This window comes from Cherax quadricarinatus, chromosome 78, assembly GCF_038502225.1.
Source record: "Cherax quadricarinatus isolate ZL_2023a chromosome 78, ASM3850222v1, whole genome shotgun sequence".
Taxonomy (NCBI): domain Eukaryota; kingdom Metazoa; phylum Arthropoda; class Malacostraca; order Decapoda; family Parastacidae; genus Cherax; species Cherax quadricarinatus.
In genome coordinates this window covers 20,129,247-20,143,307 of record NC_091369.1, presented here as the reverse complement: position 1 = coordinate 20,143,307, position 14,061 = coordinate 20,129,247, and the positions used below count along the sequence as shown (strand labels likewise).

Sequence of the window (14,061 nt, the reverse complement as noted above, 5' to 3'; positions counted from 1 at the left end):
ATAGAATGTTATACCCTGAAAGGGGCTATAGCATGTTATACCCTGTGGGGAGGTGGCTATAGCATGTTATACCCTGAGGGGGGGGCCTGGTTAATGCATGTTATACCCTGAGGTGAACTGACCATATCATGTTAGACCCTGAGGAAAGACTGGCCATAGCATGTTAGACCCTGATGGGAAACTGGCTATATCGAAAAATACCTAAATTTCATCAAAGTCTTAAAAAAAATTGATGAGAGAATTTGGAACTGGCCATTACGTGATCCGAGGAGCTGGCCATAGCGAGGAGCTGGCCATAGCGAGGAGCTGGCCATATCAAGACTGGTTGTCACTGAGATCTTTCACACTACTCCACATTCTCAAGTTGATGTAACCGAAGAGTTATTCCACCAGATGTTTGATGACACTGTCATCACACACAGTAATTCACACTGGAATGAACCAATGATTTTAGTACCTAAGAAAGACAGAACTTGGTGCCGGTGATTGATTTTAGGAAACTTTATGCCAAAAAGATTCAAAATTATTTTTCATTTCATGTTTTTGTTAATGTCATCTAAGGTGTACCTAGAAGAAGTAATAGATCTTTTCAGAAGATTAGGAATCATATCACAAGCGACTATATTTGGAACTCAGTAAGTTTGATGAAACCATTCTAAAGTTCTCTAAATGTCAGATTTTTAGATCAGAGATCAAGTTTATTGGTCATGAAGTCTCTCCTAGAGGTGTTACGACTAAACTTAAGTAACTTCTGTACAAAACTTTCTTACCTTAAAAACTGTTGATGCCATAAGATCATTTGTGGGCTTAACAGGTTTCTATAGTTTTCATTACAACTCCTTTGTGTGAATTACTTAAGAAAGATGTTGCTGCCACAATGTACTGTCAATGTACACAACAATTGAACATAAGGAACTATACATAAGGATGATAACTGTTTCTAATGCATTACAGATTATGATATATCGCAAATCGTGCTAATTGATAAAATCAATGGTGGTACAGATTAACAAAAGAAAGAGAAGATCGAGTGATCTGCATTCATGTGATCAATGGATTCAGAGGAAATGTATTTAGTCTTTTTCTGCTAAATCTCAGAATTCTGAGAGAAAGTGAACACAAAAGAGTTTCTTTGAACATCATTGTTTACATTTCAGGCACATAATGGAAATACTCTATAGACTATATTATCTATCTATTGATATTATTTATATTTAACCCCAACTTTGCTAGGGTGAATATATATATATATATATATATATATATATATATATATATATATATATATATATATATATATATATATATATATATATATATATATATATATATATATATATATATATATATATATATATATATATATATATATATATATATATATATATATATATATATATATATATATATATATATATATATATATATATATATATATATATATATATATATATATATATATATATATATATATATATATATATATATATATATATATATATATATATATATATATATATATATATATATATATATATATATATATATATATATATATATATATATATATATATATATATATATATATATATATATATATATATATATATGTCATGATGGGATCATGACAGAAACGTTAAGAGCAGGGGGGGATATAGTGTTGAAGTGGAAGGTACCTAGGGATTGGCGGAGAGCATGTATAGTCCCTTTATATAAAGGGAAAGGGGACAAAAGAGATTGTAAAAATTATAGAGGAATAAGTTTACTGAGTATACCAGGAAAAGTATACGGTAGGGTTATAATTGAAAGAATTAGAGGTAAGACAGAATGTAGAATTGCGGACAAGCAAGGAGGCTTCAGAGTGGGTAGGGGATGTGTAGATCAAGTGTTTACATTGAAGCATATATGTGAACAGTATTTAGATAAAGGTAGGGAAGTTTTTATTGCATTTATGGATTTAGAAAAGGCATATGATAGAGTGGATAGAGGAGCAATGTGGCAGATGTTGCAAGTATATGGAATAGGTGGTAAGTTACTAAATGCTGTAAAGAGCTTTTATGAGGATAGTGAGGCTCAGGGTAGGGTGTGTAGAAGAGAGGGAGACTACTTCCCGGTAAAAGTAGGTCTTAGACAGGGATGTGTAATGTCACCATGGTTGTTTAATATATTTATAGATGGGGTTGTAAAAGAAGTAAATGCTAGGGTGTTCGGGAGAGGGGTGGGATTAAATTATGGGGAATCAAATTCAAAATGGGAATTGACACAGTTACTTTTTGCTGATGATACTGTGCTTATGGGAGATTCTAAAGAAAAATTACAAAGGTTAGTGGATGAGTTTGCGAATGTGTGTAAAGGTAGAAAGTTGAAAGTGAACATAGAAAAGAGTAAGGTGATGAGGGTATCAAAAGATTTAGATAAAGAAAAATTGGATATCAAATTGGGGAGGAGGAGTATGGAAGAAGTGAATGTTTTCAGATACTTGGGAGTTGACGTGTCGGCGGATGGATTTATGAAGGATGAGGTTAATCATAGAATTGATGAGGGAAAAAAGGTGAGTGGTGCGTTGAGGTATATGTGGAGTCAAAAAACGTTATCTATGGAGGCAAAGATGGGAATGTATGAAAGTATAGTAGTACCAACACTCTTATATGGATGTGAAGCTTGGGTGGTAAATGCAGCAGCCAGGAGACGGTTGGAGGCAGTGGAGATGTCCTGTCTAAGGGCAATGTGTGGTGTAAATATTATGCAGAAAATTCGGAGTGTGGAAATTAGGAGAAGGTGTGGAGTTAATAAAAGCATTAGTCAGAGGGCAGAAGAGGGGTTGTTGAGGTGGTTTGGTCATTTAGAGAGAATGGATCAAAGTAGAATGACATGGAAAGCATATAAATCTATAGGGGAAGGAAAGAGGGGTAGGGGTCGTCCTCGAAAGGGATGGAAAGAGGGGGTAAAGGAGGTTTTGTGGGTGAGGGGCTTGGACTTCCAGCAAGCGTGCATGAGCGTGTTAGATAGGAGTGAATGGAGACGAATGATACTTGGGACCTGACGATCTGTTGGAGTGTGAGCAGGGTAATATTTAGTGAAGGGATTCAGGGAAACCGGTTCTTTTCATATAGTCGGACTTGAGTCCTGGAAATGGGAAGTACAATGCCTGCACTTTAAAGGAGGGGTTTGGGATATTGGCAGTTTGGAGGGATATGTTGTGTATCTCCATACGTATATGCTTCTAAACTGTTGTATTCTGAGCATCTCTGCAAAAGCAGTGATAATGTGCGACTGTGGTGAAAGTGTTGAATGATGATGAAAGTATTTTCTTTTTGGGGATTTTCTTTCTTTTTTTTGGGTCACCCTGCCTCGGTGGGAGACGACCGACTTGTTGAAAAAAAAAAAAAAAAAAAAAAAAATATATATATATATATATATATATATATATATATATATATATATATATATATATATATATATATATATATATATATATATATATATATATATATATATATATATATATATATATATATATATATATATATATATATATATATATATATATATATATATATATATATATATATATATATATATATATATATATATATATATATATATATATATATATATATGTATATATATATATGTGTGTATATCTGTATATATATATATGTGTATATATATATATATGTATGTCTATATATATATATATATATATATATATATATATATGTATATATATATATATATATATATATATATATATATATATATATATATATATATATATATATATATGAACCTTATATCACCACCAGAGACAGCACAATGTACACATCACATTACATCTGCGCCACAGATCCTTGAGATACCACTACCACGAGTGTCCTCAGATCCCTAGAAAAACACGTAGGTCAGCTGCATGTATCATTCTTGTAGGATCGCTGGCACAGACAAATTAGCATCATGTCCTCTTGATGACAGCTACAACAAAAAATATTACATATTTGAAAAAAAATATACTTAGAAATATAATAAAAGCAAACTTCTTGGCTAGTGCAGTGTTGTTATTGCTCAGTCCCACTAGTTTCGTGGTTACGAAAATATAATATACTGCTTGATGAGCTAGTACACAAACAGGGAGTAGAATGAAACTGACTTCTCAAGAATGATACTAGCTCAGAGGCGTCCACACCACCGCATGTCGTTCGATGGTGGGTACAACATCTAGCATGGCTGGATACACCATTGTTAAGGATTGTGTGGTCTAGTGGTCTAAAGCGTCATGCATTTTCTCTCACCGTGAGGTGGGCCAAAATAGCATGGGTTCGACTCATTGGCTAGTGCAGTGTTGTTATATATATATATATATATATATATATATATATATATATATATATATATATATATATATATATATATATATATATATATATATATATATATATATATATATATATATATATATATATATGTCGTGCTGAATATGTAAAACTGGTCAATTAGCAAGAACTCATTTAAAATTAAGTCCTTTCTAAAATTTTCTCTTATTCATTTAAAGATATATTTTTTTCATTAATGTTAATCTAAAATTTTTTAATTTTGCACCAAAACAATCTTAGAAAACTTACCAAACCTTATCATAACAAGAAAAATTTATTTTAGCTTTACCTAACTAAATATATTTTAGATTTGTTTACAGAAATTTAATATTAAACACAGTGAAATATATTTTTTTTCGTTAGGTTCAGAATGACTTTGGCGAAATTATTGCATACACAAATTTTCAAATGTCCTATATGGCAAGATGAGCGTTGCTATTGAAGCCAAGATCGCAAGTTCTGCCTATTCGGCACGACATATATATATATATATATATATATATATATATATATATATATATATATATATATATATATATATATATATATATATATATATATATATATATATATATATATATATATATATATATATATATATATATATATATATATATATATATATATATATATATATATATATATGTTGAGAATTTGGCCTTACCTGCTGTGTTTATTATATATATATATAATGAACACTTAGCTGATAAATGACAGCAAATCGTCTACATAGCCGCCCCTGCAGACGAGGTCTAGAAGCTGTCGAAACCATCACAACAGTGGGCTGTCAAGAGATACAATTTGTAAGTATAAATTACCCCTAGGGGGTGTTATGTCAGCATATTTCATTCGATGATGGCTGACGAATACTTACTTGTTTGGACTCAAAAGTCCACACCTTACTGCCGATTATAGGTTGATTACAAACTCCTTGTGACTCAAGAATTGCGCAATCCCCCGATCTACAAGAAATTCGTAACATACCTTGCTCTTTGTAACGTGAGCTATGGTGTTCTCAACACCTTCGACAGGTATCGGTGACTTGATAGAAGCTGAAGTGTCTTTGGATGTCCACGTCTTCCATTGTCTAGGAAACGCACACTGGTACACTATGTTCCACAAGATTTGTCTTTATTGTTCACAATGTATCACAAGAGAAGCTGATCACACTTCTCTTAAGAGTTTATTGTGTTTTGTGAGACACTTTATTCACACTAACGCACAGATCAGTGTCCTTTGCTGGTTATCCTGGCGTCAGTGTGACTCTCTCTAGAGTCAAAAGTAATCTGCCAGACGCCACAGCTCTCCATGCCGTCACTGCCCCCAGCACAAAAAAAAAAAAAAAACGCTGACCTAGTACCTTGCATCCTTGTCACCTCCTCGATGAAGCAAAGCAGAATGTTTGTTTCTTGCTGTCTTAATCATAGACAACAATGCACTATCTTTACTATGGTAATAAAGTGGGAGTAGGATTTTCCTTAATTGTCCTGCTAAAGTAAGAGATGCACTGTCTCTTATAAAAATACACTTGCAACACCCCTGCAAGGAGCAGAGGTCACTTGATTACGTGGCATAGCATCTGTGATCAATTACTCACTCTAGCAGTAAACAAGACGCTCGCCCCCTCTGAGTGGCCCCTCAGGGCTGAAAGGGCTGAAGGGGGCTGAAGGGGGCTGATACCCCCCTCCTGGAGAAAATTTCTCCACACTGGGGGGCGGCGGAGGTTCGCTGCAGGTGAACTATTCATCACTTAACATTAATTTGATTTTCTCACTCGCCACCACTGCTGCTTGTCTTTTCTGAACAGCTTTAGTCTGTGTGGTTTCTGGAGAATCACTAATTTTGTTTTCAACACTGTGTAATTCTAACGGCACTAGTTTATTTATTGTCCGCTTATTCACTACACCTTTGCTCAAAACATCAACTGTCCTGATGATTCCATTTGCATCAGGATATATGGTCACAATTTTTCCAAGTGGCCATTGGGACCTCGGACCATCATTGTCGATAATCACTATGTCACCAGGTCTTAAGGACTTATGATTTTCAGGAACACCAGCTCCATGGAAGTGTTCTCTCAATGAGGTGAGATAGTCTTCTCGCCAAATTTTCTCCCAACATTCAATCACTTTATTAAGGTGTTTGAATTTACGTCTGATTTGCTCAGGTTCGAAATAAGTAGGATCCTCTATGATTTCTTTATCATTCATGGGAGGAACAGGTTCGAGCCTTCTGCCATGGAGTAAATGAGATGGACTTAACACTTCTAAATTGTCCAGATCATCGGTAACATAAGTTAGAGGTCTGTTGTTGACTCTATTTTCTATTTCAGTCACAACTGTACGGAATTCTTCTAAGTCTATTCTCTGACGATGAAGAGTCTTCCTTAAACAACGTTTTACAATGCCGATCATTCTTTCATAAAATCCGCCGTGCCATGGAGATTTAGGAGGAATGTATCTCCAACGACATCTGCGTTGATTCAGCATCTGTTGTACTTCTGGTTGATCAAAGATCTTGCTTATATAAGCAGCACCAGCAACAAAGTTCGTTGCATTATCTGAAATCATCAGTTTGGGACATGCCCTTCTGGCTGCAAACCTTCTGAATAATTTGATAAAGGTTTCAGCAGACATGTCAGTGGCTACTTCTAGATGTACTGCTCTAGTTGTAGCACAAGTGAACAAACAGATGTACACCTTGATGGGAACTTTGTCAACTGTTTTGGTTAAAATTATTGGTCCAGTGTAATCTACACCTGTCACCTCAAATGGAGTGATATGACAAACTCTTTCAGAGGGATATGGAGGTGGACCTGGATACTGACATACTCGCATATCGTAGTGACGACAAGTAATACAGTCCTTTATTTGTTTTTTCACACTTTGTCGACCTTGAGGTATCCAGTAAGATTGTCGTATATGACAAAGTGTGTCAGCTACCCCACCATGTAACACGTTACTGTGGGCGTTTTGCACAATCAGTTTTGTTAGCCAATGATTCTTGGGGATCAATATTGGATGTATGGCTTCTTTAGGTAGTGAAGAATTATGAATTCTTCCTCGACATCTTATAATCTTTTCTGAGTCGAGATAAAGTCCTAAAGAATTAATCATAACAGGTTTCTTTGGGGATTTATCTTGTGTTTCTAGAAATTTATATTCTGTAGAGAAAACGTCTTTCTGTATTAGTTTCACCCAGTATTTAATGGGTTCAAGACATTCATAATCAGGTTTCATTCCTTTAATGAATTTAAAGACAAGAGCTGTAACTCTTAAGAGTTTACCCAAAGATGAGTAATTAGATCCATCAATGACTATTTCTGTTGTGTCTGCAGTATTTACACAACTTATTTCTGCTGTGTTCAAGCAGACTGTTTCTTCTGGCATAATGTGAGCTTTTTGCTGAGGCCAGTTATTTTCATTAGAGAGCCAGTTCGGTCCGTGGAGCCATAATTTATTATCCACAAATTTCTTGAGTGGGACACCACGTGACAACATGTCAGCTGGATTCTCTTGGGTAGAGACGTGGAGAAAGAGATAATCTCTCTGCATCTCTTTTATTTCTGCTACTCTGTTCTGTACATAGACCAGCTTACTCTTATTATTTCTTAACCACTGGAGAACTGCTTCATTATCACTCCAGATCACGGTTTTCTCAATAGTGAGATGATCAAGTACTTTGTTGAGATAGACAGCTAATTTTGTACCTACATAGAGTGCTGTCAGTTCCAATTGTGGTACTGTTCTGACCTTCAAGGGTGCTACCCTGGCCTTTGAAGTAATTAGTGTACTTCCTTCAGCATTACTCATGTAAGCTACAGCGCCATAACCTCTGGTTGACGCATCACAGAACACATGTAATGTGTAATTGTTTCCCTCTTGACCTATTTGTCTGGGAAATTTAATTTGATGAAGTTGTTTAAACTCCTTGGATATTTCATCCCATGCTTGACTTATTTCTAGAGGCAAGTTCTCATCCCATCCAATTTTGATTTTCCATGCATCTTGCATAAGCATTTTACCTTTTATGGTAATTGGTGAGACGAGTCCTATAGGATCAAAACATTGTGATACCTCTGACAGTAAACTACGTTTAGTGAGTGTACTGCATGATTTATTGTTTATCCTTTTGAGACTCAAAGTATCTTCCTGTGTGTTCCAATTAAGTCCCAGCATATTGTTGCAATCAGGAATTTCAGTTTCAGGGAAATCTTCTTTGATAAGTTCCCTTAATTGCTTTGAATTTGTATTCCACATCCTTAGAGGCATGTTTGCTTCTTTCATCTCCTTGTTAGCTTCTCTGTATAAGGATTTCAAATCATCCTCTTTATTCACAGTACCTTGAAGATTGTCCACATAGAAACTTTTCTTTAAGACTTCTTTGAAGGGACTTTCAGATTTCTTCAAATGTGTATTTAGAGTAGCTTCTAGTAAGAATGGAGAGGATGTTGCCCCAAATAATACTGATTTGAAACGATAAGTTTTCACAGGACTTTGAGGATCATGTGGATTTTCAGGTCACAAGAATCGAGTATAATCTCTATCTATTTCTTGTAGTCCTACTCTTAAGAAAGCTTTGGAAATATCAGCCGTGTAGGCATATGGGTTTATGCGAAATTTCATGAGCACGTCTCCAAGCTTCTCAGTTAGTGAGGGTCCGGTCATCAGACAGTCATTAAGACTTGCTACATCTTTATTTGCACGTGCGCTGCAATTATATACAACACGTAGTGGAGTGGTTTCAGAATCTTTTCTGACTCCATGGTGCGGGAGATAATGAGCGTTTGTCTTCAACTTATCTTCGACTATTTCCTCAATGAATTTATTGTCCAACTGTTCTTGTATGATATTATCATAGACAGTCAGTAGCTCTGGATTCTTCCTGAGCTCATGTATTTGTGCTTTCATTTGTCCGAAAGCCATGCGATAATTGTTAGGCAGATGTGGTGGATTTAATTTCCATGGTAACCTAACCCAATACTGTCCATCTTTATATTTGACAGTGTCCAAATATTGGTTATAAGTCTGAGACTCTTGTGGGCTTGGTTTATTTACATCAATACCTATCGCATCTAAATCCCACAACTTATCAACTGGTTCATTCATTTCTTCCAGTAATGATAATTTTTGCTGTGGTACATGATCAGCGGTTATTCTCGTAACTAGTACATTTTCCACTGAATCAATATCAGCTTCTTTCCCACTTTGAGAGGGAATGGGACCACATATCATGTGGCCTCCTGCTGTTTTCAGCAAGTGAACATCATGTTTACTTACTATATTTTGCACAAAACAGTGATAATAATCACTTCCAATGATTAAATCAATTGGACTAATTGTGTCCGTCTGTATGTCAGGACAGGCTAACTTGACCTTAGCTGCTTTTAGTGCTGCAACTGTTTCTTTTAATCCCTGGATCTGCACAGACTTAGGCAAATCATCTACTACCACAGCTTCTACTGTCTTTTTCCTGTTTCCTAGACCAACAGTGATTCTGGCTAGGTCATATGTCTGTTTACCAGAATTGTGGAAAAAACCAGCTATATCTAACTGTATTTTGGCATAGGGTTGTTTATTCAGTTTCTGCAACACTGATCTTCTTATGAAGGACCTTTGTGAGCCTTGATCAAATAGTGTTAGCACATTGGTTTTGTGTAATTTATTAGATAACTCAACTCGGGCTATCGGGAGAGCAGTTGCTTTAAACTTATCTCTCACATTTAATGCTGTTGCTTGTTGACTTCCTGATTCTGTGGAAGTCTGCTGCTGTTCAGCAAAAGTATTTGGGCATAATGCTGTATGATGCATACCCTTGCATTTAAAACACTTCTTCAGTGAGCATTTACATCCCTTGTGTTCACCTAAACACTTGATGCATCTTTTCAGCTGATGAACACGTTGTTTACGTGCCTCCATTAATGTGTATTGACTACAATACTGTGCCCAATGTGTTCCATCACAAAGTACACATTTTGGAGTACGTTTATGTATGACAGTCTGTTTACTGTCTATTGTATTCACAGCTTGATAAATGCCTATATGGGATTTCCCATTATGTGGTTTAGTGGGAGTAGTTATACTCTTTTTATACTGAGTTGAAGGTTTATTATCCACTGGATTTGTGGATTCTTCATCTTGTCTCGTTGCTTGCATGCATGAAACTATTGTTTGTAAACCATTGCTAATTTCTTCACAAGTGAAATAGCGTTTATTGAACATAATATTTAATCGTTCAATAGTTTGTGGTGACAGCTTATCCTGTACAATACCACTGATAAACCAATCACATTGTCTTAGGTCATATTTAGCACCTAGAGATCTGAGACTATTGTCTAATGTAATTCTAAATGCCTGTAAGTCTGAAAAACAATGTTTGGGTGGCTTCAAGCTTGATATTAAGACTGCATGTCTAACTCTAGCCTTGTCAGCATCGAAGTAATTGTCTGCTAAGACACGTAAGGCTAGTTGATAATTGCCTTTGACCACCGGAAATGACTTAATCAGTTCATAGGGTTCTCCCTTCACAAGACATTTAAGGTAATTGAACTTAGCAATCTCATCTATGTCAGTTCGTGAATTTACTATGGATTGAAAACCACTAATGAATTCTTCATAATTATGACCTTGGAAAATAGGTAATGACAATGTAGGTAAGCTTGGTAATGGGACACTTGTTGTTGTTACAGGTGTAACAGGTGTTTGACCACTAGTTACAGTAGGTCTCTGTGACAGAGTTTTACGGCAGATAGCCTGTACTCCTGTCCACCTTAATTGTTGATCACTAAAAGTATCCAAAACATTTTTAATTTCATCCTCAGATGGATCTGATTCAAGAAATTTATTTTCATAATGTGTATAGTCTGAATTAATTATTTCCAGACGTTGTGTAAATAATTCAAACTTGACTTCAAGATCATCAAAATCTATGTTTGTATCTTGAGTTAATCCTAGACAGACTGAAATTAGATTTTCTAATTGTGTAATCTTAGTCTGTAAAGACTGAAACTGAGTTTTCAAACAAGCCATTTTAATGGTATACTGAAAATTCTAGCACCACACTTAGAGTGTTTAAAAAACACTGTACTGCTATAAACAGCTGAGTTTTAGTTATGCTTAAGTCAGCAATAATCGAGTCAGACACTACTGACCCACTAAGCTTAACCTCAGGGTCAATGACCATGAAGGGTACACCGTACATGTGGCTGGTGTTTATGGCTTGTGTGCTGTGTCAGCCTGACCATGATGATTAATCGTAAATAACGATGTTATACACTTCATTCACTATACACTATAAATGTCACTGTATAACTGTAATCACACGTGAATATTACTTACACATATATAAATTTCACTGTTAATATATATTTGAAAGCTTACACTTTATATATAAGTTCCTTTAATATAACAGGTAAATCTATAAGAAACAAACTTTAACACAATCTTGTCTCTTAATTTCTGTCTATAAACATTATAAACACTATGTGTATATATATACACTCAGACAAACAACATCACTTGGTGGTGTTGTATTAATCAGCATTTTCTCCAGATTGGAGCAGTTGATGGAGGGTGCAGGATACCATCCCCCGTCTTCTTGTTGGGTGAGTCACCCAGCTCCCGTTTTCGTTGGGTGAACGCTGGGTGAGCGCCCGTTTTCTTTTGGCTGCCCATTCTCTGTAATTGAGTCTGGAGGGACTCATTTATACTGATTTATATTGTAAAACACTAGTTTTACAGCTTTTTTCGAAGGACCTTGGCTCATAGGTTATTTGTACACTGTAGTACAACATATTTGGACCAAAGTGTGGTCTTTATCCGGTTCGAGCACGACCAAAACTCTGTTGAGAATCTGGCCTTACCTGCTATGTTTATTATATATATATATATAATGAACACTTAGCTGATAAATGACAGCAAATCGTCTACACAGCCGCCCCTGCAGACGAGGTCTAGAAGCTGTCGAAACCATCACAACAGTGGGCTGTCAAGAGATACAATTTGTAAGTATAAATTACCCCTAGGGGGTGTTATGTCAGCATATTTCATTCGATGATGGCTGACGAATACTTACTTGTTTGGACTCAAAAGTCCACACCTTACTGCCGATTATAGGTTGATTACAAACTCCTTGTGACTCAAGAATTGCGCAATCCCCCGATCTACAAGAAATTCGTAACATACCTTGCTCTTTGTAACGTGAGCTATGGTGTTCTCAACACCTTCGACAGGTATCGGTGACTTGATAGAAGCTGAAGTGTCTTTGGATGTCCACGTCTTCCATTGTCTAGGAAACGCACACTGGTACACTATGTTCCACAAGATTTGTCTTTATTGTTCACAATGTATCACACTTTATTCACACTAACGCACAGATCAGTGTCCTTTGCTGGTTATCCTGGCGTCAGTGTGACTCTCTCTAGAGTCAAAAGTAATCTGCCAGACGCCACAGCTCTCCATGCCGTCACTGCCCCCAGCACAAAAAAAAAAAAAAACGCTGACCTAGTACCTTGCATCCTTGTCACCTCCTCGATGAAGCAAAGCAGAATGTTTGTTTCTTGCTGTCTTAATCATAGACAACAATGCACTATCTTTACTATGGTAATAAAGTGGGAGTAGGATTTTCCTTAATTGTCCTGCTAAAGTAAGAGATGCACTGTCTCTTATAAAAATACACTTGCAACACCCCTGCAAGGAGCAGAGGTCACTTGATTACGTGGCATAGCATCTGTGATCAATTACTCACTCTAGCAGTAAACAAGACGCTCGCCCCCTCTGAGTGGCCCCTCAGGGCTGAAAGGGCTGAAGGGGGCTGAAGGGGGCTGATACCCCCCTCCTGGAGAAAATTTCTCCACAATATATATATATATATATATATATATATATATATATATATATATATATATATATATATATATATATATATATATATATATATATATATACATATATATATACATATGTATATATATATATATATATATATATATATATATATATATATATATATATATATATATATATATATATATATATATATATATATATATATATATATATATATATATATATATATATATATATATATATATATATATATATATATATATATATATATATATATATATATATATATATATATGCAAAACAACCACTCTGAAAGAATAGAGAAATTCCAAGCGCTTTCGTGACTACTCACATTATCAAGGAACTATGAAAGTAAAGCATCCAAGGAAGCTATATAAGGGGTCTGGCCAACACCTCACTATCACTTATCATGAAAACTTGGTTGATATGCCTTCTCTTCTTAAGACTTTTAATATTAAAGTTGTATTCAAAAATCTTGACACAGTAAAAAAAACTTTTGATAAAGAATTCCCCCCAAAATGCTGATGGATGTGTCTATAAGATTCCTTGTAAAATTTGCGATAAAGTTTATTACAGTCAAACTGGTAAAAATCTCGAACTAAGATTAAAACAACATAAATATAGCATTAGAACTGGACAAGATTCCAATGCTCTATTTATTCATGTAAGAGATTTTAGCCATCCAATTGATTTTCAAAAAGTTGAGAAAGTAGTATCAAGCAAGTCCATGGTCGACAGGAATATAATTGAATCTTGTTTCATAAAAAGCAGTTTTGACAATAATATGAATATTTCCTTTGGTTTATATAAATTATATCCATTTA

At 35.0% G+C, this 14,061-nt stretch overlaps 1 protein-coding gene across 9 annotated transcripts in view; it reads left to right on the top strand.

Annotated features, from left to right (window-relative positions):
- LOC128701491 (uncharacterized) overlaps nucleotides 1–14,061 on the top strand; it is a 248,289-nt gene that overhangs the window by 52,969 nt on the left and 181,259 nt on the right. The window contains exon 1 of one of the 9 annotated variants that reach the window (XM_070101767.1): nucleotides 12,260–12,372. The exons of the other annotated variants lie outside the window; for them this stretch is intronic. Coding sequence (XP_069957868.1) covers nucleotides 12,280–12,372 — 93 coding nt within the window. The 5' untranslated portion in view covers nucleotides 12,260–12,279. Of the gene's footprint in view, nucleotides 1–12,259; nucleotides 12,373–14,061 lie in introns of those variants that run through there. 9 annotated transcript variants of the gene reach the window in all.